We start from the raw sequence: 27,745 nt of genomic DNA, 5'->3' as shown, positions 1-27,745 counted from the left end.
GTGGATAAATTGGAGAGAGTCCAGCGAAGGGCAACAAAAATGATTAGGGGTCTGGAACACATGACTTATGAGGAGAGGCTGAGGGAGCTGGGATTGTTTAGCCTGCAGAAGAGAAGAATGAGGGGGGATTTGATAGCTGCTTTCAACTACCTGAAAGGGGGTTCCAAAGAGGATGGCTCTAGACTGTTCTCAATGGTAGCAGATGACAGAACGAGGAGTAATGGTCTCAAGTTGCAGTGGGGGAGGTTTAGATTGGATATTAGGAAAAACTTTTTCACTAAGAGGGTGGTGAAACACTGGAATGCGTTACCTAGGGAGGTGGTAGAATCTCCTTCCTTAGAGGTTTTTAAGGTCAGGCTTGACAAAGCCCTGGCTGGGATGATTTAACTGGGAATTGGTCCTGCTTTGAGCAGGGGGTTGGACTAGATGACCTTCTGGGGTCCCTTCCAACCCTGATATTCTATGATTCTATGATTCTATGTGAGATCTCTGCCACCTCCCTGCTCTCTCGCAAGCACTCTCAGCATCGGATGCTACCACAGTTCAGTGCCACGTATCTCTCTTGCTCAGGTTAAAAGCTCCACTCTGTGGTGTTATTGGGAACTCTGCCCTCAGCCATGCAGGCCCCAAGTAAGACATATAAGCATGGGCTTAAGTGGTTTGCAGAATAGGGAGCTGAGAAGTTCCTCTTTTTTTCTCTGGCCATTTTACCAGGAAGATGTTAATTTCTCACTGGTTTGAGGTGCATCCATTTTTGGGTACTCACCATGGCACTGGTTTCCATGGGTGCAGCATCACTGGAATTCAGACCCTGGGTATCTCAAACTGGAGGCGCCCAAAACTAGGGACCATTTTTGACAAAATGAGTCCCATTGCAATGAGAGACCTGTTCCCTAAACACACGTCTCCGAGGCATGGTCTGCTCCTTTGCCTCACGCTGACCCTGGCTCTTGAAATCCAGCATCCCCTTGATTTAAGTCCCTTTCATGGAGGAGAGGTCCATCAATGGCTACTAGCCAGGTTGGTATCCCTAGCCTCCATTTGCCAGAAGCTGGGAATGAGCAACAGGGGACGGATCACTTGACGATTACCTGTTCTGTTCATTCCCCCGGGGCACCTGGCACTGGACACTGTCGGAAGGCAGGATACTGGGCTAGATGGACCTTTGGTCTGACCCAGTAGGGCCGTTCTTATGTTATGTTCTTTGTTTTTCAGTACACAGACCAAAAGTCCAGATCCTCAGCTGGGGCAAACAGCTCTGTTGAAGTCAGTGGACTCTAGGCTGGGAACCGGCAGAGCTGGCTTCTATTCCTGGCCTTGGGTGAATTGTTTCCCCACCTGCCCTTTCTCTTGTCTATTGTGAGCTCTTGTGGGACTGCCTGTCACTAGGTGTGTCTGTGTGTAGCGCCACGGGTACCTGAGCTCAGGAGTGGTCCGCCAGCACTGCTGTAATATAGCAGATAATGGCGCAACTCTGATTTACACCCATTGAGGATCTGGCCCAAAGCCTTGGAAGGCAGAGGGGAGACGGCATGTCCATTTCAAAACCTTTTTTATTAAAAGAAAGCAAGAGAGACAGCAAGCTCGGGAGCTTTGGGGGTGCTAGTGTGTCTGAGTGCGGGGGAGGGCAGGGCACTGGGGAGGTTCTATAGGTCACCCGACATCATGCTGCCCGTAGCTGGTCCTGGTCTTTGCTGCAATTCTCCCTCAGTTCCTTTTTATCCATCTACCCTTCCCATCCATGAGTTTAATCTTTGCATAAATCCCTCAACCTACTGAGTTACCCATCCCAAAGCCATGTTGACCACAGAGCTTGTCCTCATGGGTCCTTCTCCAGCTCATCTACCTACGTATTCAACTCCTTGACATTGCCCATCTATCTCTCCAGCTATGCAGATACACCAGTGCATAGCCCCCTTCCACCCACCCCACGGTCTGTGCACCCAGTCCCTCGCTCCTCTGTACACTTATCGAGCTGCTCCACACTCTTCTGCTTGCATAGTCGTCTTTCTGCAAGGCCGTTCTTTCAACGCTTCATACCATGCACTCCTCTTCTGTTGTCCCGTTCACTCATCCATCTTGTTCTTTGCTCCATCCTTCCATCCCACCCGTTTGCTCCAAAATGACACACCATCCCATGCGTCTATACAATTGATGTCACTGCTATAAAAACCCTCCTCCTGCTCCTTCGCGGAGCGGGCCTCGTTCATTTATCTGGACAGCTATAAAATAGACATATGTGTATAAAGATCTGATTTATTACCTGCATATTCACCCCTTGCACACCACTCCGTCACATCTGCAGAGTCTCTACCACTATCCATTTTACCCTGTTTTATAGACCCAAATAACCGGGTACATCTGCCATCCATTTGTTTCCCCATTCACTCTTCTCTCTACCTCCTTTGCCAGCTATCACTCTTTCCTCCGTTGATCCCTCCTTCCCAAACACCTGTCGCTTCATGAGTCTCCTTCTTCTCATCCTTCTACCATCCCCCAATCTTCCATTCTGCACCTGAACACTTTGTCCTTGGCTGGCTCCGTCTCCCCACCGCTGAACCATCCCACTACACCTTGGACTCACTCTCCGAGTTGGCCAGGCTGCCGTTCCTCTCCTTATCCCCTGCTTCTTTCTCTGTCCCTTCCTCCACCTTCTCGTCCAGCCGACTGGGGATGGACCAGTAGAGGTGGGCGTCCATGCGGGCCGTGGCCTCGGCCAGTTCCTTGGCGCTGCAGCTGGGCGTGGGCACCTCAAAGGTCTGGTGAAAGCTGTTGTAGTCCACCTCGTAGAAGCCATCCTCCAAGCTCAGCACTGACATGAAGCGATGTCCCCACAGCACCTCGTCCATCAGGTAGGAGCTCCGGGCCTGGCAGGTCATCCCTAGGGAAACAAGCGGAGCACTCATAAGGCAATAAGGCCTAGTCGGGAGGGCACTTGCCTAGGATACAGGAAACCAGGCTTCTATTCCCAGCTCTGAGCTGCTGGACAGCCTTGGGCAAGGCACTTCCCCTCTCTGTGCCTCAATTTCTCCTACTAACCAGTGTCCATTTAGACTGTAAGAGTACATCTACACTGCAACTAGACACCCAGGATTGGCCCATGCCAGCCGACTCTGGCTGCAGGGCTGTTTCATTGCAGTGTAAACATTCAGACCCTAGGACAGTGCGAACATCTACACTGCAATGAAACAGTCCCACAGCCTGAGCCCAAGTAAGGGCTCCTGTTGATCATTAGCTTTCCTTAGGGCTACAGCGATCCATAAACCCCCTACAATTATAATGGCTAGTGACAGAAAGCAAAGCTGAGGACAAACTAATAATTATTCAGTGCATTGCAACAGAACGGGCTAAAGTGAAGCATCTCCACGAACCCAGCACATAGCACATGGGCACAAAGGTCTGGGTCTCCATCCGCCTGCAATTGGTGGTAGACAGACAGGTTCCTAGAGCTGCCTGCTCCTTTACTGAGTCTACTAAGCTTTTGACCACAGTGATATCATGTAGCAGTGAGTTCCACAGGCTAATTGTGCGCTGCATAGAAAAACATCACCGGTTTCAGTTCTATTCCCTGGGAGTTGCATTGAGTGACATAGGGGGCCAGCAGAGGTCAGGGCATTCTTGGAGAACACCTGCTGTCTGCTGGACCAAGAGACAAGGAGGAGACAATCCTGGGGCAAACATTGGCCAGGAGGTGGGAAGTGCCCCCATTGCTGTTTACAACTGGTTTAGTTAGCACATGTTGAGTGGCACTCAGTGAACTCTGGCTTTGTCTTCACAGCAGGAAAGGGCGAGTTTTCCCATTGCTGTAGCTCTCTTGCTGGGAAATCAGGCAGGAGTCAAGACTCTGGAGTTTTTGCCATCACTGAAGGAGGTCACACCTGGCTGGGGGAGCCTATAATGTTGACCCTACCTAGCTATACTGAAGTAAAAGCTACAGAGCCTTGTCTCCACTAGGGTTTCACAGTGAGAGAGCTAATTACGTACGTCAATATGTTCGTTATCTCGCTGAAAGAACACGCCAGTTTTGGCAGTGAAGACATGGAGTTGATCTGGAATAGTTCATCAATTTTAAATTCGCACTCAACCTTATTCTGGGTTAATTTTCATGGGCAGACTGTAACATGATCAGTGGACTGGGAATCAGAGGGCCCATGTTCCTTGAAGGGGCTGTTATTGAGGGGACTCTAGGGGAACAGGGCACTGGCGGAGTTTGGCTGAAAGCAACTCAGCCACATGGATACAGCAGTATATAGGATTTAATACATTTCCACGTGTTCACATGAGCCTGCATCCAGCTTCAGTCATTGCTAATGAAACACAGATAAATTCTCAGGCCTGGGTTACCCAGTTTTTGTCTTGGTATAAAGATGTTGGTTGGTTGGGGGGTGGTGATTTTTTTACCCCTCTACTTATGCTGGTACAACCCAGTTAGGCTGTGGCTACATTAGGAGCGCCGTACTGGTATAGGAACCCCGGTATGTTACACACACAACTTGCTTCTGGTGTGGAAAGAAAAGGAGGACTTGTGGCACCTTGGAGACTAACCCATTTATTTGAGCATGAGCTTTCGTGAGCTACAGCTCACCAATGGAGTGAGCTGTAGCTCACGAAAGCTCATGCTCAAATAAGTTTGTTAGTCTCTAAGGTGCCACAAGTCCTCCTTTTCTTTTTGCGGATACAGACTAACACGGCTGTTACTCTGAAACCTTCCGGTGTGGAGGTAACTGTATCCCCAAGAGCAAGCTACAGCTGTAAAAGTTCAGTTTTGCTGGTCTAGCGGCTGCAGACTTCTGCCAGCACAGCTTTGCCGGTTAGGGATCCAGTGCTGGCAGAAGTCTGTGGTGGAGCGGTCTGATTGCTCACAGCTCCAGTATGAAACTGGAGAAAAGCCTGTTGAGAGTCTTTGGATTACGTTTAGAGGAGAGAGTGACAAGGGTGATGTCGTGGTGGGCATCTGCTACAGACCACCGGACCAGGGGGATGAGGTAGACGGCGCTTTCTTTGGACAACTAACAGAAGTTTCCAGATCACAGGCTCTGGTTCTCATGGGGGACTTCAATCATCCTGACATCTGCTGGGAGAGCAATACAGCGGTGCACAGACAATCCAGGAAGTTTTTGGGAAGTGTAGGGGACAATTTCCTGGTGCAAGTGCTGGAGGAACCAACTAGCGCCTCGTGACCTGCTGCTCACAAACCGGGAAGAATTGGTAGGGGAAGGAGAAGAGGGTGGCAACCTGGGCAGCAGTGACCATGAGATGGTCAAGTTCAGGATCCTGACAAAAGGAAGAAAGGAGAGCAGCAGAATACGGACCCTGGACTTCAGAAAAGCAGACTTTGACTCCCTCAGGGAACTGGTGGGCAGGATCCCCTGGGAGCCTAATATGAGGGGGAAAGGAGTGCAGGAGAGCTGGCTGTATTTTAAAGAATCCTTATTGAGGGCACAGGAACAAACCATCCCAATGTGCAGAAAGAATAAAAAATATGGCAGGCGACCAGCTTGGCTTAACAGAGAAATCTTCGGTGAGCTTAAACTCAAAAAGGAAGCGTACAAGAAGTGGAAACTTGGGCAGATGACTAGGGAGGAGTATAAAAATATTGCTCGAGCCTGCAGGGGTGTAATCAGGAAGGCCAGGAAACAACTGGAGTTGCAGTTAGCAAGGGATGTGAAGGGTAACAAGAAGGGTTTCTCCAGGTATGTTAGCAACAAGAAGGAGGTAAGGGAAAGTGTGGGACCCTTACTGAAAGGGGGAGGCAACCTAGTGACAGATGATGTGGAAAAGCTGAAGTACTCAATGCTTTTTTTGCATCTGTCTTCACAGACAAGGTCAGCTCCCAGACTGCTACACTGGGCATCCCAGTATGGGAAGGAGGTGAGCAGCCCTCAGAGGTGAAAGAACAGGTTAATGTCTATTTAGAAAAGCTGGACATGCACAAGTCCATGGGTCCAGTTCTAATGCATCCAAGGGTGCTGAGGGAGTTGGCGGATGTGATTGCAGAGCCATTGGCCATTATCTTTGAAAACTTGTTGCGATCGGGGGAGGTCCCGGATGATTGGAAAAAGGCAAATATAGTGCCCATCTTTAAAACAGGGAAGAAGGAGAATCCAGGGAACTATAGACCGGTCAGCCTCACCTCAGTCCCTGGAAAAATCATGGAGCAGGTCCTCAAGGAATCCATTTTGAAGCACTTGGAGGAGAGGAAAGTGATCAGGAACAAGCAACATAGATTCACCAAGGGCAAGTCATGCCTGACGAACCTGATTGCCTTCTATGATGAGATAACTGGCCCTGTGGATATGGGGAAAGTGGTGGATGTGATATACCTTGACTTTAGCAAAGCTTTTGATATGGTCTCCCACAGTATTCTTGCCAGCAAGTTAAAAAAGTATGGATTGGATGAATGAACTATAAGGTGGATAGAGAGCTGGCTAGATCATCAGGCTCAATGGGTAGTGATCAACAGCTTGATGTCTAGCTGGCAGCTGGTATCAAGCGGAGTGCCCCAGGGGTCTGTCCTGGTGCCGGTTTTGTTCAACATCTTCATTAATGATCCAGATGATAGGAAGGATTACACCCTCAGCAAGTTCATGGATGACACTAAGCTGGGGGGAGAGCTAGATACACTGGAGGGTAGGGATAGGGTCCAGAGTGACCTATTGGAGGATTGGGCCAAAAGAAATCTGACGAGGTTCAACAAGGACAAGTGCAGCGTGCTGCACTTATGATGGAAGAATCCCAGGCACCGCTACAGGCTGGGGACCGAATGGCTCAGCAGCAGTTCTGCAGAAAAGGACCTGGGGATTAAAGTGGACGAGAAGCTGGATATGAGTCAGCAGTGGGCCCCATTGCCAAGAAGGCTAGTGGCATATTGAGCTGTATTAGTAGAAGCATTGCCAGTAGATAGAGGGAAATGATTATTCCCCTCTATTCGGCACTGGTGAGTCCACATCTGGAGTATTGTGTCTAGTTTTGGGCCCCCCATTACAGAAAGGATGTGGACAAATTGGAAAGAGTCCAACGGAAGGCAACAAAAATGATTAGGGGGCTGGGGCACATGGCTTACGAGGAGAGGCTGAGGGAACTGGTCTTATTTAGTCTCCAGAAGAGAAGAGTGAGGGGGGATTTGATAGCAGCCTTCAACTACCTAAAGCGGGTTCCAAAGAGGACGGAGCTCGGCTGTTCTCAGCAGTGGCAGATGACAGAACAAGAAGCAATGGTCTCAAGTTGCAGTGGGGGAGGTTTAGGTTGGATATTAGGAAAAACTATTTCACGAGGAGGGTGATGAAACACTGGAACGGGTTACCTAGGGAGGTGGTGGAATCTCCATCCTTAGAGGTTTAAGGCCCGGTTTGACAAAGCCCTGGCTGGGATGATTTGGTTGGTGTTGGTCCTGCTTTGAGCAGGGGGTTGGACTAGATGACCTCCTGAGGTCTCTTCCAACCCTAATCTTCAATGATTCTATGACCTGGACTTAGAGTGCTATAAAGGTGCTTTATGATCTAAAGATGAAAAGTGCTATATAAAAGCTAGGTATTAATTATTTTACCAGCATAGCATTTTCACCTTCTCGTGTGGGAATAGTTTCACCAGGATAAGCACATTTATATCAATATAATGTGCCCACCATCAGAGGATTGGGCTCCTATCTGCATTTTAGGCACCTAAATACCTTTAAAAGTCCAAAACCTAGATACAGCAATGATGTAGGTAGGATAAGAAGTAGGACAGAATAGAATAGAATAGAATAGAATAGAATAGAATAGAATAGAACCCAAACTGCGAGGCCCTGCTGTGTTTCAGCTCAACTCCCATAGCAGGACTTAGGCTGCCTGGTTCTAGGACTCACCACAAACATCTGTGTCCTGGAATGAGCACTTGGGGAGAGTCCAGATCAGCCTGTGCAAATGTGTTAATTATCTTGAGTTAATTGACAATCAATTTACTTGAGCTATAACCTCTTCTGTAGCAGGACTTGCCTCCAGGGGGAAAAACTAAGGGGTGAATTTAAATGGGTATAACCTTCATATGGACACTTATCTCAGTATAAGCAGGGTCTTTTTCAGTTTAGCTTATGTCACTTGGGAAGGGGGTTAAAGATAAACCAAACAACAACCACTCTTGTACTGGAGTGCTGCATGTCCACTTGGCGAGGTACACCGGTATAACTCGAGGGGGTTTTAACTGTCCAGGTCCAATGATAGTGATATGACTGATAACGCTTTCCTGTGTAGACAAGCCCCCGAAGTGTTTGTGGAGAACCTGGGACTGGCTTTGGGTTTGTAATAAACCCTTTGGGAGGAGAGAAAAGATCTGTACAATCCTAGATTCTGAGCCCAGAAGGGACTAGCTTGACCTGCTGAAAAACTATAGAACTATAGTTAGGCTATAGTCAGGCTATAGAACTTTGCTGGATTAATTCCTAGTTGAACTAGAGTAAATCTATTACAAAAATATCCAGTCTTGATTTAGAAATTGCCAGAGATGGAGAATCCCCCACAGCACTTGGCACATTGTTCCAATGGGTAATTACCCTCACTGCTAAAAATGTGCACCTAATTTCCTGTCTGAATGTATCTAGCTTCAGCTTCCAGCCATTACATCTTGTTATACCTTTGTCTGCTGGACTGAAGAGCCCATTATCAAATGTTTATTCCTCATGTAGGTACTTATAGACAGTGATCAAGTCACCCCTTAGCGTTCCCTTTGTTAAGATGAATAGATTGAGCTCCTAGAGCCTATGACCACAAGGCAGGTTTTCTAATCCCTCAGTCATCCTCTTGGCTCTTCTCTGAACCCTCTCCAATATATCAACATCCTTCTTGAATTGTGGGCAGCAGAGGTGATAGAATGGAAAGAGAAGTAGTGAGAGAAAAGAGAAACAACCAGTGGGTAATCGTGAAAGAGTCTGAAAGCAGAATGGGAGAAAGATAGTGAAAGAGTGAGAGAAAGTGAAATTGATCAAAAGGAGCGAAAAATAAGTGAGAGAAGAGAGAGTAAATGAGAGGGTGACAGTGAAAGAGGAGAATGGGGAGGGGGCTGTTTGGAACTGGAGGTTATATTGCAGTGTGCACATCATGTACTCAGCTAGTTGGCATGGCCCGGCGCTGCCATCCATTCCTCTTACACTTGCATTCACTCCAGCCATTCAGAGGGATTAGCCTTGTATAATCATGATCAATCAAAGCATTAAGCTTCAGCCTGGATAAAAGATACATGGATCCTGACTAATGCTGAAATCCCTGGGAGAGGCAGCCTGGCCCACCCTCTCGGAGATCAGAGCGCAGGCTCCCTCGGGACGCAGAGAAGAGCTTGTTGGGGCCCAGACAAGGTGTAAGGAGGCGAAATTCCCATTGGGCTAGTGCCCCAATAGGAGGCAGGGTGGGGCGGGAGCACGTGGAAAGAAAAGATTATCAGCTTCCAAAATTAGGGCCAGAGAATCAGTGACACACTCAGTGCACATGACAGCAGGTGACCAGGGTTTATGGGCTTCATGCCCATCCTGCTGGGGCACTGCCAGTATCATCCAATCCCAGGAACACCCCCCTGCCCGTCCCCCCTTACACTGGTTGCAGGGCACATAGGGAGAGGGCATCATAGCTCACCATGGAGCATCAGTGAAGTACCGGTGCCACCTACAGGTGCAAATGTGCCATGCACCCCTTTGTTTACAGCTCGCTTCTGCAACCATGTCCCCAGCCTAGCTGGTGTTTCCAATGCACCCGTCACCATGGTATCTGGGACCTCTTATATTTGGGGCAGAGGCTGCCCTTTGCCTGGTGACACTGCCCACTGGGAAGGGTCAAAATACAGGCTGCTGGTTTGCTTTCAAAGGGCAGATCAGAGCCTGGCCAGAGAGACAGAGAATCCCTGGGAATGTAGTGTTCAGAAAGGATCCAGCTGCCATGTGTCTGACTCTTCTTCCCCCCTCAGTTGATAACCATCAGCAATAATAACTGAGTGCCCAGCTGGTGAATCAAGCGCCCGCATGTGAAATTCAAATCCTGTACATATGCAACCACCAGCAACATGCAACCACCTCTGAGGCAGGGGCATCATTTCAGAAACATTCAGGGGTAGGGCCATGTTGTGTGTCAGCATATGGAACATGACATGTGATTATATTGTATCTGGCAAAGTCAGGGTGGGGAGTGGAAGAGATAATGGAATATACAGACCTATGAAAAGTCGGCGGGGGGGGGGGGGGGAACCAAGTTTAGGGGAGCAACTGTCCCCTTGCTCCATAGCAAATAACACCCTTACTCTGGGGCGGGATGCCATTCGACAGTCATGCTCATTGCATAGGCATACACAGCTCCGTTCATCTGGCTGGATCCCACCAGAGTGCACCAGTTTCATCGTGCCCTCATGTCAGAGGGCACAGAGGCAGCATAGTCCATAGGATGGAGCAGAGACCTGGGACTCTGAAGATCCAGGTTCTGCTCCTAGCTCTATACTGTGTGACCTTGCACAAGCCCCTTCCCTGCTCTGTGCCTCAGTTTCCCCATCTGTAAATGGGGGGTAATGATGCCCTGTTTTGAGCAGAAACTTCAGGGACAATTTTGTAGGATCGTTATGATGATGGTGCTGTAATGTCACTGTAACATCCAAGACTGGCCCCCTGGTCCGCTACGTGCTGTGCGTCCACCTACCAAGAGGCAGTCCCTGCTGTGAAGACACTGCAAATAGACCAGACAGACACAGGACGGGAGGGGACTGAGAGGCACAGGCCTGCGCAAGGTCACACGCCATAGCTCGGGTCTCCTGATTCCCAAGGCAGGGAAGTGGCCTAACCACTCACCCACACTGCTTCTCTCGCAGCCTACCGCCATTGTTCCATAAGAGTCCTGATGCAGCTGTAGCCTTGCCAGAAGGACCACAGGGCCGGAGAAGTCGGGGGCTGATCCCCAGTCAACCCTCCTATGAGGGAGGCACGTAGCTCTCGCCCAGGGGATGCATCTGCTCTTGACCTGCTCCTACCCTCGCTCAGAGCCAGCCAAGAGGCAGAATTCTCCACTGGTGACATGGGCCTGGGTTGCCGTGGTGACGAACGTTGCACTTAACGGCAGGGTTACATAACTCCCCGTGATGTGACGGGGCGAGGAACAGGTTTAAAAATAAAAGCTGCTGCTCCCATGTCCAGGAGCAAGGGACGAGGGGGAGAGAATGGACAGGAAGGCCGTGAGCCCTGGGAAGATGGGGCCCTGGGGAGAATTTTTTCAACAAATCCCCAGGAGGCAGGATCCTGTCCTTCATCATCTCTGTGCTGCCCAGAGCATGGCAGCCAGGCTGGGCTGCGGCTGAGGCCATTGCTTGGTCTCCCCTCTTAGCCAAAGTGCCACTGGAAAATTTCCACAGAACGCCCGGGATTTGACACTATAAGAATGAGACCTAGCGCACTTCTCTAGCGCATCTCCTCTGTCGCTTTCAGAGCAGCTCAGGATCCTTGTCCCCCTTTCGCAGCTGGGCAAACTGAGGCAGAGGGGTGACGTGAGCTGCCCAAAGTCACCCAGCCAGCCAGTGACAGAGGCCGAGAGAGTTCCCGGGTTTCCTGAGTCGCTGTCCAGTGCTCTGTCCGCTAGAACACACTGCCGGCCATTTTGGCTGTTTCCATCAGTGTTTAGATGGCTGGGGCATGGTCTCTGGGTTAGAGTTTAGAGACTTGGATTCTAGTCCTACTGACTCACTGGGTCGCTTCAGGCAAATCTCTTCCCCTCACTGTGCCTCAGTTTCCACACCAGTATCCTGGTGAGACTACTACCTCACTGTGTCTGCCTTGTCTAGTCAGACTGTGAGCATTTCCAGACAGGGACTGTATCCAGCACTTAATTTGTAATGAAAGAAGTCCCAGGGCTCAAGCAATTAGGTGCGGGGGGCTCAAGCAATTTTTTTACTTTTATAACTGACATGGGAAGCCCAGAGGTGCCGGGGCTCTGAACTGCCAAGCCTAGAGGTGCCGGGGCTCAGCCCTGGCACAAATTAAGCACCGACTGTGTCTCATTATGCGTCTGTGAAGCACCCTCCACAATAGGACCCTGATCTTGGTTAGAGTTTGTGCAGTGTCAAACCCAATGTGGCCCCAATCTCAGTCAGGATCTGGGCTGCACCTGGCACAATGGGCCCCTGATCTCGGTGGGGCTCTATGCCCCACTTGGCACAATGGGGACCCTGATCTCAGCTGGGGTCTGTGCAATTCCTGGGGCAATGGGAGCCCTGATCTTAGTTGGGTCTCTGCAGTGTCCAGCCCAATTCGGGGGGTCCTGAGCTCAGACAGGCTCTGGGTAGTGCCCAGCACAATGGGGCCCTGACTTCATTTGGTGCCTCTATGTGCCACTGCAATACAAATCACAGTTCGCTACCTACTTCATAGCAGTTCTGTGAGGGTTAACAGACGTCTGAAAAGTGCTTTGAACATACAACCCCCATACTGAAATGCGAAGCCCAGCAGTTCTCAAACTGTGTTCTGGGAAGGCCTCGTGGTCTGTGGGCAGATGGCTGGGCACAAGGTGCTGGCTGCTGTAACACTTGCTCCGGATGCTAGATTGTGCCAACAGACAGCTAGAATAAAACCTGTGCCCACTCTGTATCTCTCCCAGAACGCCACGTCTCTGAGGTTCACAAAAGGAGGGCCCAGGGGCTGCTGTCGCTATGGACCTGCAAAAGGAAAGGCTGCGGCACTCCCCGGCTATCTGCCGCTGCTTATCTGGCCCCATCATGGCAGACCCTGAGTGCCTCACAAACCTCAATGAATGTAGCCTCACATCACCCATGGGGGGCAGCATTATTAGCCCGGCTTTAAAGGGTAGTGTGGTCGAGTGAATAAAGCACTGACCTGGCGCTCAGGAGACCTGGGTTTTAGTCCCATCTCTGCCACTGACCTGCTGCATGACCTTGGGCAAGTCATTTCCACTCTTGGGGCCTTGGGTTCTTTGCCTGTCTAATCTAAATCAGGAACTGTTTGGGGGCAGGGACTGCCTCTATGTGTCTGTGCCGCATCCGGCATGATGGTGCCACGACCTTAGTGGGGCTTCTAGGCACTACCCTACTATAAATAATAATCGTCACAGTGTGACAGATGGGGAATCTGAGGTGCGGAAAGGTCAGGGTTTACATTTTTGAAAGGGAGAAGTGATCTGGTGGGGGAAGGGGGCTGAATTCGTGACAGGAGCTGGATTTTCAGTTGCGGGGGTGGGGGGGGTCAGCACTCAAAGCCATTAGTCACAGCTGAAAACTAAGAGCTATGTGTCTTTAAGGGTCACGCAGGGAGCCTGTGGGAGCCCCAGAAATTGAATCCCGATCCCCCGAGCCCCTGTCCAGTGCCTTAATCACACAGCCACTGCCACCCGAAGAGCCCTCTTCACTACAGAGCACGTCCTGTTCGATTACATCGATCAGCGGCCAATGGAACTGGTGCGTAACAGCGAAGAGAACAGCTAGCTAGCACTGCAGCACAGAAGTGCCCGCGTCAGAGCAGAAGGCCTCCAGCACCCTGAGTAGCACAGATTTCATTTACACAAAGGCTCCAGGTCATTAACAGGGAATAAATGACGCATTCCTACCACCAGCTTCTGTCAATGGTGTGATGGTTTATTGCCTGTACTTGACATGAAGCTTCAGAATAAAGGAGAATTGTTTTTAGCTTCTTCAGAGTAATGGTGATTCATTCCCTACTGATTGAATCAAACAGGAATTGCTGTTTATTTAATGATCTTCTCTTAGGGTTCCTATTTCTTCCAGCTGCCCTTTTTTTTTCTTTTTCGTTTTTAATTAACTAACTCAAATGCACCCAACATATTATTTGGATAAAGGTCGTGCTTACAGAACATAACCAAGATCAGACTGAGAGTGGGGCCCCACTGTGCCAGGCGCTGCACACAGTCCTTCCCCGAAATCAGTGCCCCATCGTGCCAGGCACTGCACAGACAGGGATAGACAGTTCCTGCCTGAAAGAGCTCACAGTGTAAATTCCCATTTTACAGCTGGGGAACCTGATGCCCAGTGAGAGATCGTGACCAACCCAAAAATCAAAGGGAGTAAGTGGCAGAGCCAGAACTGAACCCAGATCACATAGCTCTGAGCCAGTGCCTTGTACCCATGATCTGTGTAAGCATTTTACCTCTACCTTCATGGGTTATCAGAGGGTTTTGTACCAGTGGCCTGGATCCCACTTTTAGCATTGCAGCACAGACCTCTCTCAACCTCTTGAGCAAAAGGAATAATTCCATTAGCTGTCAGGAGTAGTAGGTTGTTATCCTTTAAGTGGCTCTGTTGCTTCCATTGCTATATGGATGAGATGTGACCAGGAATGAGGCAGAAGGTGAGCTCCAGGGGAGATCAGGAGTGCGGCTGACAGAGATGGCAGAGCACCAGACAACCACAGGCTTCTTTGGAGTTGGATCGCAAAGAGGCTACATATCTGGGGAGGAAACCAGACGGCATGGGGAGGAATGTAATAGGCTGGCACACTCCCCACTGTGGATCCAGCTGGGGAATGGCAAGTGAGCTTTCTCAACTCACTGAAGCTAGGAGGCACTGCCCGCCCAGAAACAAGACAAATAGGAGCAGGCTGTCTGGGGAGGGAGCACCTAGGGTGTGGGCTGAGCAGTCCTGAGGTAGAATCCCAGGTGAGCCCAGCCTGGGGAAAAGTCTTGGTCTGGATTCCTATGGGCAAAAAAGGACACACCCCGCCCCTGTAAGTGATGTGTTCTGACCCAGTGCAGCTGCTCAGGGGTGCAAGTGGAGCAGCCACATGCTCACCTCCCAAGTTAAATGCTGCCCAAGACCTGGATTGGATCCAGCCTGAGCCTAGGAGGAACTCACTCTGAACCTTGTCCCTAAACTGGCTGGGAAAGTGTGAACCTAGGATAGGCTCAAAACCTGGACTGGAGTTTGTGTGAGACTAGAACGGACTCAGTCCAAATATGGTCCCAAAACTGAACAAGAACTAGTGAGAGTCTGGATTAGGCCCAAATCTGGACTAGATCCAGGGCAAGACTGGGGCAGATTCAAGGTAAACCCTGTCCCCAAACCAGCATTAGCCTGGGTTAGGCCCAAAACCCATCCTAGTCCAGTATGATCCTGGGGGACCCCAGGCAAAACATCTTACCTGTGGCCTCCACCATCCCTTCCAAAATGACGACAATCTCAAACTCGTCCTTCGCCAGCTGCTCCCTGGAGACCTCCCAGAAGGGGCTGTGCTCATTGATCTCGTGGCTGATGATGAGGGGCGAGACCAGGAAGAGGCGGTCATCGCCCGTCTCGAAGCCCACGTTGATGTCCGTCTGGTTGAGGGGGATAAACTCCCCCTCCTGGGTCTGCTTGGACTTGATCAGCTTGGCCCGGATGGAGGCCTCCACAATGTGGGAGCTGCGCAGGTCCCCAACCCGGAACATGAGGCACAGGTGGTCGTCGCGCAGCGAGACCACGGCGTGGGAGGAGAAGACGAGGGTCTCGGCCCGCTTGTTGGGCTGGGAGATCTTGACGAACATGCAGCCCACCATGAAGGCGTTGACCATGGAGCCCAGGATGGCCTGCAGCAACAAGAGGATGATGCCTTCAGGACACTTGTCTGTAATGACCCGGTGACCATAGCCAATGGTGGTCTCTGTCTCGATGGAGAAGAGGAAGGCCGAGACGAACCCATTGAGGTTGTTGACACAGGGCGTCCAGGTGTGGTCCTCCAGGTGGTCCAGGTCGCCACGGCAATAGGCAATGAACCACCAGATGAGGCCAAAGAAGAGCCAGGTGATGGCATAGGCCAGGGTGAAGACCAACAGGCTGAAGCGCCACTTGAGGTCCACCAGGGTGGTGAAGATGTCCGTGAGGTAGCGGTAGGTCTCCCGCACGTTGCCGTGCTGCACGTTGCACTTGCCGCCCTTCTCCACATACCGCTGGCGCCTTTTCTTCTTCTCGGCCTTCTCCCGCTCGTTATCCCTGCGGAGCCGCGCTGAGGCCTTGGACGGGCGGGAACAGAGCGGGGGCTTTGCCTCACTCACCGGAGTCTCGGGGATGGTGGAGAAGCCAGAGTTCTCCTTCGCCATCTTAGCACCCTGGAGGCTAGCTGCCCTGGCCAAGCTCCTTAGAGTCTGAGGGAGCAAGCAGGACACTGGGGATAAATAGATGCACCCCCCACTTTCCCAGTAAGGACACTTAACTCTTATAGCGCTGAGGACCTACAGACCCACCTCCAGTGCTCCCTCTACCCCCCACTATGGTGTCCCAGCTCTTCGATCAACTCTTGATTATCTCCCTGGTGACCCCTAACTCCCCTTACTCCTCAGGCTTTCCCTCAACTCCTGATTGCTCCCCTGGTGCCCCCCAACTTCCCTGAACCCCAGACCCAACCCTGACTGCCCCCCAGCAGCTCCCAAACTCCCCTCAACCCCCCAGACCCAACCCCAACTCCTGATTGCTCTCCTGGATGTTCCCCAACTCTCCTCAACCATCCCAAATCCAACTCCAACTCCTGACTGCCCCCCAGTGACCCTCAACTCCCCTCAACCCCATCACCCCCGAACCCAACCCCAACTCCAGACTTCCCTCTTGCAACCCCCAACTCCTCTAAACCCCCTCAGGCTTACCTCCCAACTCCTGATTGCCTTCCTGGTGCCCCCTGACTCCACTCAACCCCAGACCAACCCCTAACCCCTGATTGCCCCCAGTGACTCCAACTCCACATAACCACCCTTCCAGGTCCACCCCCAATTCCTGATTATCTCCATGGTGCCCCCCACTCCCCATAGCCCCCTAAATCCCTCCCAACTTCTGATCTTGCCTTCTAGCCCCCACTCAAAATACAGCCCCTCAGAGCCCCAACCTGGCTCCCGCTCCCCTTCCATGGGCCTGGCTTCCTGCCAGCTCCCTTCCCTGAGCTGCCCCCACACTTGCCCTGTGCCACCCCTCCTGGGCTATGGGCTGCCAGCATGGCTCAGTGGTGAGGGCCTCAGGCTCTGCCACTGATTGGCTGCCTGGCCTTGGGTAAAGTCCCTGTGCCTCAGTTTCCCCCTCCCTCTGTGCAACGGAGGGTGATAGCACTCATCCTGCTGCTCAGGGCACTCTGGGGTAGAGGGAGGAGTGAACAGAGCAGAGACATTTAGGGATGATTTAGTTGGGGATTGGTCCTGCTTTGAGCAGGGGGTTGGACTAGATGACCTCCTGAGGTCCCTTCCAACCCTGATATTCTATGATTCTATGATTAGCAGAGCCTTGACGGGAGGAAGAAGCCAGTGGCCGTCCCCAACAGCCCCTCCCCAGCGCCCGTGGCTGAGCTGGCTAATGTACTCAGGAGCTCACCAGGGGGTAGCCGGCATTGCAGCAGAATTGGCATTGTTCAGCATGCAGACTAGCAGGGGGTGGGGTTCCATCCTAAGATCCTCTAGCACTGTCTGGGTTTCTGCACAGCAGAGGTACACGTCATTTACCCACTTACCCCACCTCACTTCTGAAGGGCTGGGGCAAGGCTGATCTCCTCTCGGACTGCTGGAGAGCATCTCCAGGGCCCCTGGAGTCCTGCTTCCTGAAGCACCCTCTGCAGAGCTCAGACGAGGGGGGTCATTTATCACAGTAGTTTCTGTGATGTGGATACGGATCAAAATAAAACTCTGATGTGAAGAGGCTCCAGTGCATGGCGCCTCCCATCACCGAGCTCTGGGGACTGAACTGAGACCTACAAACTCATTGCACTGAGCCCATGGAGCAGCCGTGAGGCTCAGGTGACTTTCAGTCATTAGAGAGCACGTAAACCACTGACTGAAAATGCTTTGGAGTGTGTCCACTGGGATTAGGCCCAAAATTTAGATATTGTAAAGGGGGGGAAATGAGTTTTAATGAGCTAGATTTTGGGGATCCAGTTTTTAGTCTCTTCACAGGCAAAACTCCTGTTGAGCTACAGTGATTTAAAAAAAAAAAAACCTGCATCAGAACTGGACCAAAACTTCAGGATTTAGCTCAGCACAAACAGAAATGTCAGATCCTCATCTGGGAGTCTGTGTCCAGTTTTGGGCCCCACACGATAAGAAGGATGTGGAAAAATTGGAAAGCGTCCAGCAGAGGGCAACAAAAATGATTAGGGGACTGGAACACATGACTTATGAGGAGAGGCTGAGGGAACTGGGATTGTTTAGTATGCGGAAGAGAAGAATGAGGTGGGATTTGATGGCTGCTTTCAACTACCTGAAAGGGGGTTCCAGAGAGGATGGATCTAGACTGTTCTCAGTGGTAGCAGATGACAGAACAAGGAGTAATGGTCTCAAGTTTCAGTGGGGGAGGTTTAGGTTGGATATTAGGAAAAATGTTTTCACGAGGAGGGTGGTGAAGCACTGGAATGGGTTACCTAGGGAGGTGGTGGAATCTCCTTCCTTTGAGGTTTTTAAGGTCAGGCTTGACAAAGCCCTGGCTGGGATGATTTAGTTGGGGGTTGGTCCTGCTTTGAGCAGGGTGTTGGACTAGATGACCTCCTGAGGTCCCTTCCAACCCTGATATTTTATGATTCTATGATCCCGAGCACAGCATCTCTAGGCTGGTGTGCCACAGAACCAGGATGTGCAACTGACCAGAAAGACAACCGTGAAACTGACTAGGATGCCCTCAGCTGAATGACCTGCAGAAAATCTTTTTCACTAAGTGAAAACTTAGTGAAAACTTTTTCACTAAGAGGGTGGTGAAACACTGGAATGCGTTACCTAGGGAGGTGGTAGAATCTCCTTCCTTAGAGGTTTTTAAGGTCAGGCTTGACAAAGCCCTGGCTGGGATGATTTAACTGGGAATTGGTCCTGCTTTGAGCAGGGTGTTGGACTAGATGACCTCCTGAGGTCCCTTCCAACCCTGATATTTTATGATTCTATGATCCCGAGCACAGCATCTCTAGGCTGGTGTGCCACAGAACCAGGATGTGCAACTGACCAGAAAGACAACCGTGAAACTGACTAGGATGCCCTCAGCTGAATGACCTGCAGAAAATCTTTTTCACTAAGTGAAAACTTAGTGAAAACTTTTTCACTAAGAGGGTGGTGAAACACTGGAATGCGTTACCTAGGGAGGTGGTAGAATCTCCTTCCTTAGAGGTTTTTAAGGTCAGGCTTGACAAAGCCCTGGCTGGGATGATTTAACTGGGAATTGGTCCTGCTTTGAGCAGGGGGTTGGACTAGATGACCTTCTGGGGTCCCTTCCAACCCTGATATTCTATGATTCTATATTCTATGAAATCAACCAAACAGCATCCACAGCGAACAGTGAATGGGAGCGTTCACAAGCGGTATCGCCTTGACTCTCCCCGGCCCTGCATACTGATGAGCTGATGATGTTTTACATAAAGTTTGCCCAGGTGTAATAATAACACCTAATTCTTACATAGTGCTTTTCTCCAGTAGTCTCAAGGCACTTTACAGAAGAGGTCAGTATCATTACTGATTTGATAGCTGCTTTCAACTACCTGAAAGGAGGTTCCAAAGAGGATGGCTCTAGACTGTTCTCAGTGGTAGCAGATGACAGAATGAGGAGTAATGGTCTCAAGTTGCAGTGGGGGAGGTTTAGATTGGATATTAGGAAAAACTTTTTCACTAAGAGGGTGGTGAAACACTGGAATGCGTTACCTAGGGAGGTGGTAGAATCTCCTTTCTTAGAAGTTTTTAAGGTCAGGCTTGACAAAGCCCTGGCTGGGATGATTTAACTGGGAATTGGTCCTGCTTCGAGCAGGGGGTTGGACTAGATGACCTTCTGGGGTCCCTTCCAACCCTGATATTCTATGATTCTATGATTCTCCTCATTTTACAGGTGGGGAAACTGAGACACAGGGAGGCCAAGTGGCTTGCCCAAGATCACTGAGCAAGCCAGTGACAGAGCCAGGAATAAAGCAAATATCTTCAGAGTGTCCGTCTAGAGCTCTGTCCACTAGCCACGCTGGGTGCAAGGGAGGGGAGAATTAAGACCTTTCTGTTTTAATAACCGCCAATGTCAGTAACACAGTGGTGAGGTTTGGGCCCCTCTGAACTGCTGCTTAGCAACCCCCACAATTGCTCCCTGCAACACACTGATTCCCCAGTGTTGCTACACAGCATCCCTCCCCCGTGCCTTCCCCCTGCTGTCTGCAGCACAATGTCCCCTCTCACTGCACTGGGATCAGCAGGGGCTCAGAGGGGAGGGCGCCCCCTACTGTATCACCAGCACCAATTCCTGCAGTTCCTGAGGTCTTCCAGCGGTCTCCCCTCCACACAGTGACAAGGCTGCTTAGCTGGAGAACTAACCAGGCTACAACTGGATGGATCTTTGCAGGGTCTTGTAAGCCTCACTGAATGAGCCTCTTCATATGCCTGAGTGGAGGAAGCTGAAGACTGGGAGGGGCCTGGGCAAAGCCCAAGTAGCTGGGCTACACAGGTGAGGGGGTTGTCAGCTGCACATCCAGGTCCAGAGCCCTCCCATCCCACCCCACCCCAGACACAGCTCAGGCACCCTCCTTGTCTCTCCTCACCGGCTGAGTGCCTCATTGGAGAGATGAGCTGCAGCTGGACTCCCTTCAACCCGCAGGGAGCTGAGAGCAGCGGTGGGAGGGGGTGGGGAGAAGGGAGGATGACAACCTCTCTGCAGGGAGGGAGGCCTGGAGATCTCAACCCTGTGACAAGGACCCAGGCAACTTGATTGCAGGCACCGCTAGGCTGCATGGTTGGAGTGAGCCATGGTCACAAACAGCCAGGGGCCACTAGCTGGCTGTGAGTCTGTCCTCCCAGCCCCCCCTCTCCTCAGCATGAGCTCAGGGGTGTTCTTCACTGGCCATCCTCTGGAGAGGGGGCTTCCCTCAGGAGAGGTGCATGCTGAGCAGATGCACCCCCACTTCCCTCCCTGCTAACATCTCCCACCTGCCTGAAGCCAATTCAGCCTTGCCTGGACCCAGAGCTCACACCTGGAGCCACCTTGCCCCACTCCTCATTGTAAGCCTGGCTCAGCGCCCCCATCTGCACTGTAACAAACAATAGGAGCTAGGGTTAGAACAGTGGCTCCGCATCTCCAAAAGCCCAGGCCTCCACTGCTTGAGCTAATGGAGGGCTCCCTGAGTCACCAGCAGCAGCAGTAGTAGAGCCTTTATCCTCTTGGGGTCAGCGATGAGGGAAGCTGCTGCCTCACGGATGGCAACAGGGCTCAAGGCTGCAGCTTACTGCTCTGTGCGGAGGCAGCTGCTCAGATGGACTCAGAGCCAGCTGCAGCTTTGGCCCAGATCCCAACCCCTTTCTATTTTCAGTCAATTCCCACTTGGCCTTGATGCCCCCTGTCCTTACCCTGGAGAGGTCACCCCATCTCAGCATGAACCTCATGCCATTTCCAACCCCTTTTCCAGGCCAAAGTGCTTTGGAGACAGAAGCGAACCCAACCCTCGAACTGCCTAGGGGTCACCACTGCGGGGCAAAGTCTCCCCTCTCTCTCTGAGCTGCAGGGCGCAGCAAGAGCCCACCGTGCAGAGGGGCAGGGCAGGGGGACTTACAGGCAGGGACTTTGCAGGGGGGTGGGACACCTGTCTAGTCTCCAAGTCCCCTGCAGGGGGAGAGCTGCCACCGTGCAGGCTACAAAAGCTACTAGAGCTGGGGGACTCGCTCCTCCACTCCCATCCAGGGCTCCATGGAACACCCCACCAGCCACCCTCCACGTCCCCACTCTCTGGTGTGATGCAGTGATCCAGCCACACCTCCCAGTCTCTTCTGATGACAGTGAAGTACAGACCCATAAGCCTCACTGGAGGGCCATAAGCCCCTCTGCCCCCTGCAGAGCATCCTGACCTCTAGCATTCGAGACATGGCTCCCCCAGGTCTGGTCTGGGACCGTGCCCCAGTGCGCCGGGCACAGCGTGGGCAAGTTAGTGATGGGGGGCTGAGAAGGAGCAAATGTCAGTCAAATCCTCCAGACTCGGGCGCTGGGGAATCTTTATACACTCATGACAACAAAGGACTCGTATCGCTGGCTAGAGCTGGGGAATACTGTGGGTGCCTCATGGTATTGACGCCCAGTACCCTGGCTATTCCTGTCCTGACCCCCCACTCCTGCTCGGCTGATGCTCCAAAATCCAGGTTTGCAGAACCCCTGCTGTTCCCGTCTTGGGTTCCTGCCAACAGCTTTGCTGGTGCCCCTCAATCCCAACTCAAGCCCCACCCCTGCAATCTTAGCCCTAAGCTCCATATACACAGAGCTCTGCCGGCCCCCCTCAATCCTGAGCCCTGGCCCCCTCACTATGCCTGTCCTGGGCTCTCCATCCACGCATCTCAATGCTGACCTCTGCCCAGGTACATGATACTCAGCAGCACCCCCTGCTGGAAGGGGAAAGGGGATGACCACAGGTTGCCCGGCGTGCTCTGTGGTGCAGTGAACTCAGCTCTGGGACACGGCATCGAACATTCATTCCACGCTTTTCATAACGAGGAGAGTCCAGCTGGGGAAGCTTGGCCTGGGGCCTTGGTAATAAATATTGACTTTGCATATGAAGATAATGGGGCTGTTTGTGCTTCTTATGCTGCAAAAGCACCCAGGCACCATGCCACTGCCTCAGCATTTGTCCCCCCGCACATTACTTCTCACCCTCGGTTAGTCCTTGGGAGGTTCCTGCCACTGGGCTTTCCCAGTGTCGATTACATGCAACCAATTCCGTTGCAAAAAACCCACACAGTGGCTGCTACTGGCCCAGCCTAAAAACCACCTGGTAGCATTTCTAAAGCGGCTCCGGTCCTGACAAAGACAGCAGAACTTTGCGAAGTGCAGCTTCCATTAGACACACACACACCGAGAGTTGGTTTAGACACACTGAGTATCAGCTAGAACAATTTGCCCAACAGTGACATGCAGCCACCTTTGGGGAGTGCAGCGGAAGCTGCAAAACAGCGCACAGCAACGCTGCCTGAAAGCTGGATATCTGGCAGGAAAAAGTTGAGGGGTAACTTCTCCAACTGAAACTTGGGTGTGGTGGAGCAGCAAAGAAGAGTCTGAGCAGGAAAACCATCTGCCAAGCCCTGGAGCAATGAGATCTTTTAGGGGGTGCCCCTCTGACATGCTGGGACCTGCAATTCCCACGGAAGTCAGCACCCCATAGTGTCCAGGTCTGTGTCCCTCATCCAATAGATGGTGCCTCCAGCAGTGAGGCAGCCCAGAGCACTGTGCTAGGCCCTGGTCCTAGCTTGGAGACTCCCTGGATCTTGGCCTCGGGCAAGTATGTCAGGGCCAGAGTCAGGTCTCATGTGCTGCCACTCACAACCACTCTGTGCCTCAGTTTCCCCCACTGGTAAAATATTCAACCTCGTGCTAAATGCAGTAGAATTGGTTACCGCTAGGGTGCACACACACATACACTGACATACAACACACACACATCATACATACCACACAAAACCAAAACACACACATATGAGCAAAACATACACAATCAAAAATATACAGACACATACAAAGAAAGATAAAATGCACACACACACACACACAATAAACACACACAATAAACACACACACAGCACTCAGACATGCACATACTCAAACAATAGCACAAACACACACACGGTATGTATATACACACACAAAACACACACACACACACAAACATACCCAAACACGCACACCCTTACTTGTGAGCATTAATTTTTTAGCACAAACATCCTGTCACTATTTTCACAGACTTCCATGGGAAAAGGCTCAGCATCCCGAAATCTCACAGAATAAAGACAGGTTTACCAATTTGGGCCTCATGAAATGTTCTGGTGACTGATCTCACACCCATCCCCGTGACTCATGCCCCCCAGCCCAGCTCTAGCCCATGATGGAGCTTTCCCTAGGTATGTCTGAGGCTTGCTGTGTTGTATCAATATTATTCAACCCCATGTGTCTTTTTCTGGGGGTTGGCGGCTGGAAAGCAGCGTCTGCCAGAGACATAACTGGCAATTTTACCCACAGTGGGCTCTGAACCAATCACGGGACAGATGATAAGATCTTACCATACATTTGAGTTGCAAAACCCTTCTCTGTACTGTACATAGAGGCAGTACACGACCCAGCCCTATGGGAGGGGTATGAGACAGCTGCCAGTGCACCAGGGAAATTGACAATTTGGCCACAGAGAAAAACATAAGTCCTTGAGTAAGGACCCTCCTTATTCGTCCCTGGGGGGATTAGAACCAGGACCTTTAGCTGTAATGGGGAGGGGGAATTTCAAAAGCACATGGCACTGGCTTCATGCTGCTCTCTCGGCAGTCAGTGGGAGTTTTACCATTAATTTTGTGGAGCAGAACTGGGCCACGACTGGGCACTTCTGAAAATGCCACCCCAGCTTCATTGCCCCTTATCACTTAAGCTAAAGAAGCAACTCCACCAGCTAGTAGCAGTCAGAGGCTAGCTACTGGGGAGATGCAGAGCAACAGCCTGGTGAATTTCACTTGCTCCAGATCAGTGCCCTGGTAATCAGGATGCCTGGGTTCTATTCCTGATTCTGTCATTGACTCGCCCTGTGACGTCTTCCCCTCTCTGGTGTTTTAGTTCCACCACCCCTCCTGGGATGATGTAGCATCCCACAATTTGAGAGTGACAGGCAGGGAGCACTCAGAGTTAGGACTGTGAAGCATGTGCTGGGATTATTAATAATAAGGCTGAGCAGCAGACAGAAGTGGGGATGCTGATGGCCTACTGGAAAAGGCCCTTTGTAGCATGCCTGGGATTAGTCAGTTTATCTAGCTAGGAAAGAAGGCAGGATGAGTCAACCCTAGCAGGGGGACTCAGAGCTACAAATCCAGTCCCCAATCCTGCAGTGGGATCCAGGCTCCAGTGCAGAGCCCCACTGGGAGTGGGGTGTCCTCCCCAGACATGACTGCCAGACCATAGCCTGCTGCTAGCCTACAAAGCCAGGAGGTGCCATCCCGCCCTTTGACCTCAGGGAGTTGGGGGACTTTTTCTGCCCAGTATAGGCTCAGTTGACTTATAAAGAGCAAAGTCTCCTGGGTAATTAAAGACAAATCGCAGAGCTGCCAGCTGGGGATTCAAAGTGCAATGATTTGTTATGAAGGAAAGTCCAGCACAGAGAGGAGATGATCCGAGGCGCTCGGCATGCCTGGTGCTGGGGGCTCCTTGTGGGAGCTGAGCCTTGGAAAATCTGACCCCATAAGGCTACCCCACAGTCTCTCTGTGGATTTCAAGGAGCTTTGGACCAGGACCTACATTTCAGGGAGTCATTATTCCTAATCACCCATTAGGAAGCAGCCATGCGGGCACAGGGCCACAACTGGGATGTTGCTGATCTCTGCTGTGTGCAGCCAGCAGAGATTAGAGCAGCTCCCAGGCTGCTCCAAATGACTGGAGCAAGGAACCAGCTGTGCCAGGACCGGGGAGGGCAGAGAGGAGCTTTACCCCATCCCTGCCCACACCGAACCTGAAGCCTGGGCACTTTCCTCCCCTGCTTGGCCCCAGAAGCTCTATGCTGCATCATCAGAGTGGGACCTGTAACAGCATATCCCACTGCTGTGTCCTGGGCCTGTGAGGGGCAGAGAGCCCCCCCCCCCCACTGCCTGCCCACGGAGCACTCAGCAAAGGCCATGCATCTCACCCTCAGGCTCCCAATCTTAGGTACATAGCTGGCCCTGTCACCCTAGTATCTGGGCATCTCACAATCTCTAATGTATTTAGCCTCATCTTGCCCCCCCCCCCCCACCTCTACCCCCGCAGCAGGACATGGCCATCATCCCCATTTCACAGCTGGGAAACCGAGGCACAGAGACTTACCCAAGGTCACACAGGGAGTCTGTGACAGAGTGGGGACCTGGACCCAGGATGCCCGCAGGCCAGGCTAGCTCCCTCACTGCTGGGCCCTCCCTCCCTTCGACAGGCCTGGGGCTCTCAGAAAAGCCCTGCTCAGGCTCCTGCAGGCTGATCCAGCTGCAGCTTCCACCAGAGGGACTCTGGCCCCATCCAGACTGACCCCACCCAGTCACCATCCAGCTGGGAGTGATGCAAAGCCATAGCTCCAGGCTGCCCCCGCGGCTCTCCCCTGACCCAGATGTGTCCTTGGCCGCCCGCTGCCTGACGGGGGCGGGATTTCGCCTGGTGCTTCTGCCAGTCCCACTTCCTAGCCCTGAGCGCCCTCCTGGATCCTCTCCCTGAGCCTCCACAAGGGGGGAGGGGATAAATTCAGCCTATCCTTGCCCCCCACCCCCAGAATTGCTTCCAAAGTTGGGCTCCGGATCAGAGCGTCCCCAGATTTCAGGGGCGGGGATTGGGGGGATCTGACCCTCCATTGCCTCGTCACTTACCAGCACGGTGGGAACAAAACGCCACCGGATCCGAGTTCCCGCCCCCCACCCCCAGGTGTAAACGGCAGCGACCGGATCCGAAGTCCGGGTGGGCCCGCTCGCTGGGTGACCCTTGAAGTCAGGGCGAGTCGGGACCGGAGGAAGGGGGCGGGCAGCGCGTTTGAGAAATGAACCCGCCCACCCCATTGGTTTCTCTTCAGACCCTCCCCCCGGGACCCCACTGCCCAGGGCCCGGTGCAAACATCCCCCCTCCCGCAGGGCTGCCCCCCACCCCCCACCCCGCCCCGCAAAGTGTGAGCAGCCCCTGGGGCCGGGGGGGAGCCGCCATGGAGCCCGGGGGAGCCCAGCTCCAGCAGCGCCCGAGGAAGCCAGGCTGCAGCGAGCAGCCCCCGGGGCTAGCGGGGCCGGGCGAAGGGCCCCAGGGCGGGATCGGGCCCCTCCTCCCCGGCCAATGCCCGCCCCGGCAGGCGGCGCACGGAGCTGTCCGGCTCCCGGGTGCTGATCACTTACCGCGGCCGGGCGCCCGCAGCCCGCCCATGGTCCGCAGCGCGGCCAACCCGGGAGCGCCCGGGAGCCGGCCGCCACTGCAGCCGGAGCTGTGCGTGTGTCTGTCTGTGCGTGTCTGTGTGTCTGTGTCCTCCCCTTCCCAGGCACCCCCGCTTCCCGGCCGTTGCCACGGCAACCGCGCCGGACCTCCCTGGGCTGGGCTGGGCTGCCGGGTGATCCGCTCCCCCCGGCCCGGGATCTCGGGCCCGCTGGGGTCCGCCCCAGCCCCGGATCCCGGCAGCGCCCCGCTCCCGCGCACGGCGCTGAGCCGAGCCTGGAGCCGCCCGGCCCCGGGCAGAGCCGCGTGCGAGCCCGGAGAACGTTCCATAGCCACGGAGCCATAGACTGACAGACGGGCTGTCTGTCCCCATACCCCTAGTCCTCCTCCATCCAGCCACCCAGCCATCTATCCCCATACACCTTCTCCATCCCTCCCTCCCTGCCTCCATCCACCTCCTTCCATCCACCTCTTCCATCCCTCCCTCCCTCCCTCCCTCCAGACACCTCCATCCATCCACCTCTTCCATCCATCCCTCCCTCCCTCCAGACACCTCCATCCATCCGCCTCTTCCATCCATCCCTCCCTCCCTCCAGACACCTCCATCCATCCACCTCTTCCATCCATCCCTCCCTCCCTCCAGACACCTCCATCCATCCACCTCTTCCATCCATCCATCCCTCAAGACACCTCATTCAGCCACCCAGCCATCTATCCCCATACGCCTTCTCCATCCATCCCTCCCTCCAGACACCTCCTTCCATCATAGAATCATAGAATATCAGGGTTGGAAGGGACCTCAGGAGGTCATCTAGTCCAACCCCCTGCTCAAAGCAGGACCAATCCCCAATTAAATCATCCCAGCCAGGGCTTTGTCAAGCCTGACCTTAAAAACTTCTAAGGAAGGAGATTCCACCACCTCCCTAGGTAACGCATTCCAGTGTTTCTC

General features: G+C 52.6%; 1 protein-coding gene across 2 annotated transcripts; it reads right to left on the bottom strand.

Annotated features, from left to right (window-relative positions):
* Nucleotides 1-1,535: 1,535 nt before the first annotated feature.
* KCNJ9 (potassium inwardly rectifying channel subfamily J member 9) lies at nucleotides 1,536-27,034 on the bottom strand. 2 transcript variants are annotated; one of them, XM_073323008.2, is made up of 5 exons: nucleotides 26,763-27,034; nucleotides 17,426-17,566; nucleotides 15,104-16,082; nucleotides 2,585-2,881; nucleotides 1,536-2,222 (listed from the first exon to the last, which is right to left on the bottom strand). In XM_073323008.2, the coding sequence occupies exons 3-5, from the start codon at nucleotides 16,035-16,037 to the stop codon at nucleotides 2,164-2,166; spliced, it is 1,290 nt and encodes a 429-aa protein (XP_073179109.1). In that variant the 5' UTR covers nucleotides 16,038-16,082; nucleotides 17,426-17,566; nucleotides 26,763-27,034; the 3' UTR covers nucleotides 1,536-2,163. The 2 variants fall into 2 exon arrangements, with proteins under 2 accessions (XP_073179109.1, XP_073179108.1); XM_073323007.2 differs by lacking the exon at nucleotides 17,426-17,566.
* Between the last annotated feature and the right edge of the window lie 711 nt (nucleotides 27,035-27,745).

Source organism: Lepidochelys kempii, chromosome 24 (assembly GCF_965140285.1).
Source record: "Lepidochelys kempii isolate rLepKem1 chromosome 24, rLepKem1.hap1, whole genome shotgun sequence".
NCBI classification, from domain to species: domain Eukaryota; kingdom Metazoa; phylum Chordata; order Testudines; family Cheloniidae; genus Lepidochelys; species Lepidochelys kempii.
Note: the sequence above shows the minus strand (reverse complement) of the source record. Positions and strands in the feature narration are given on the sequence as shown.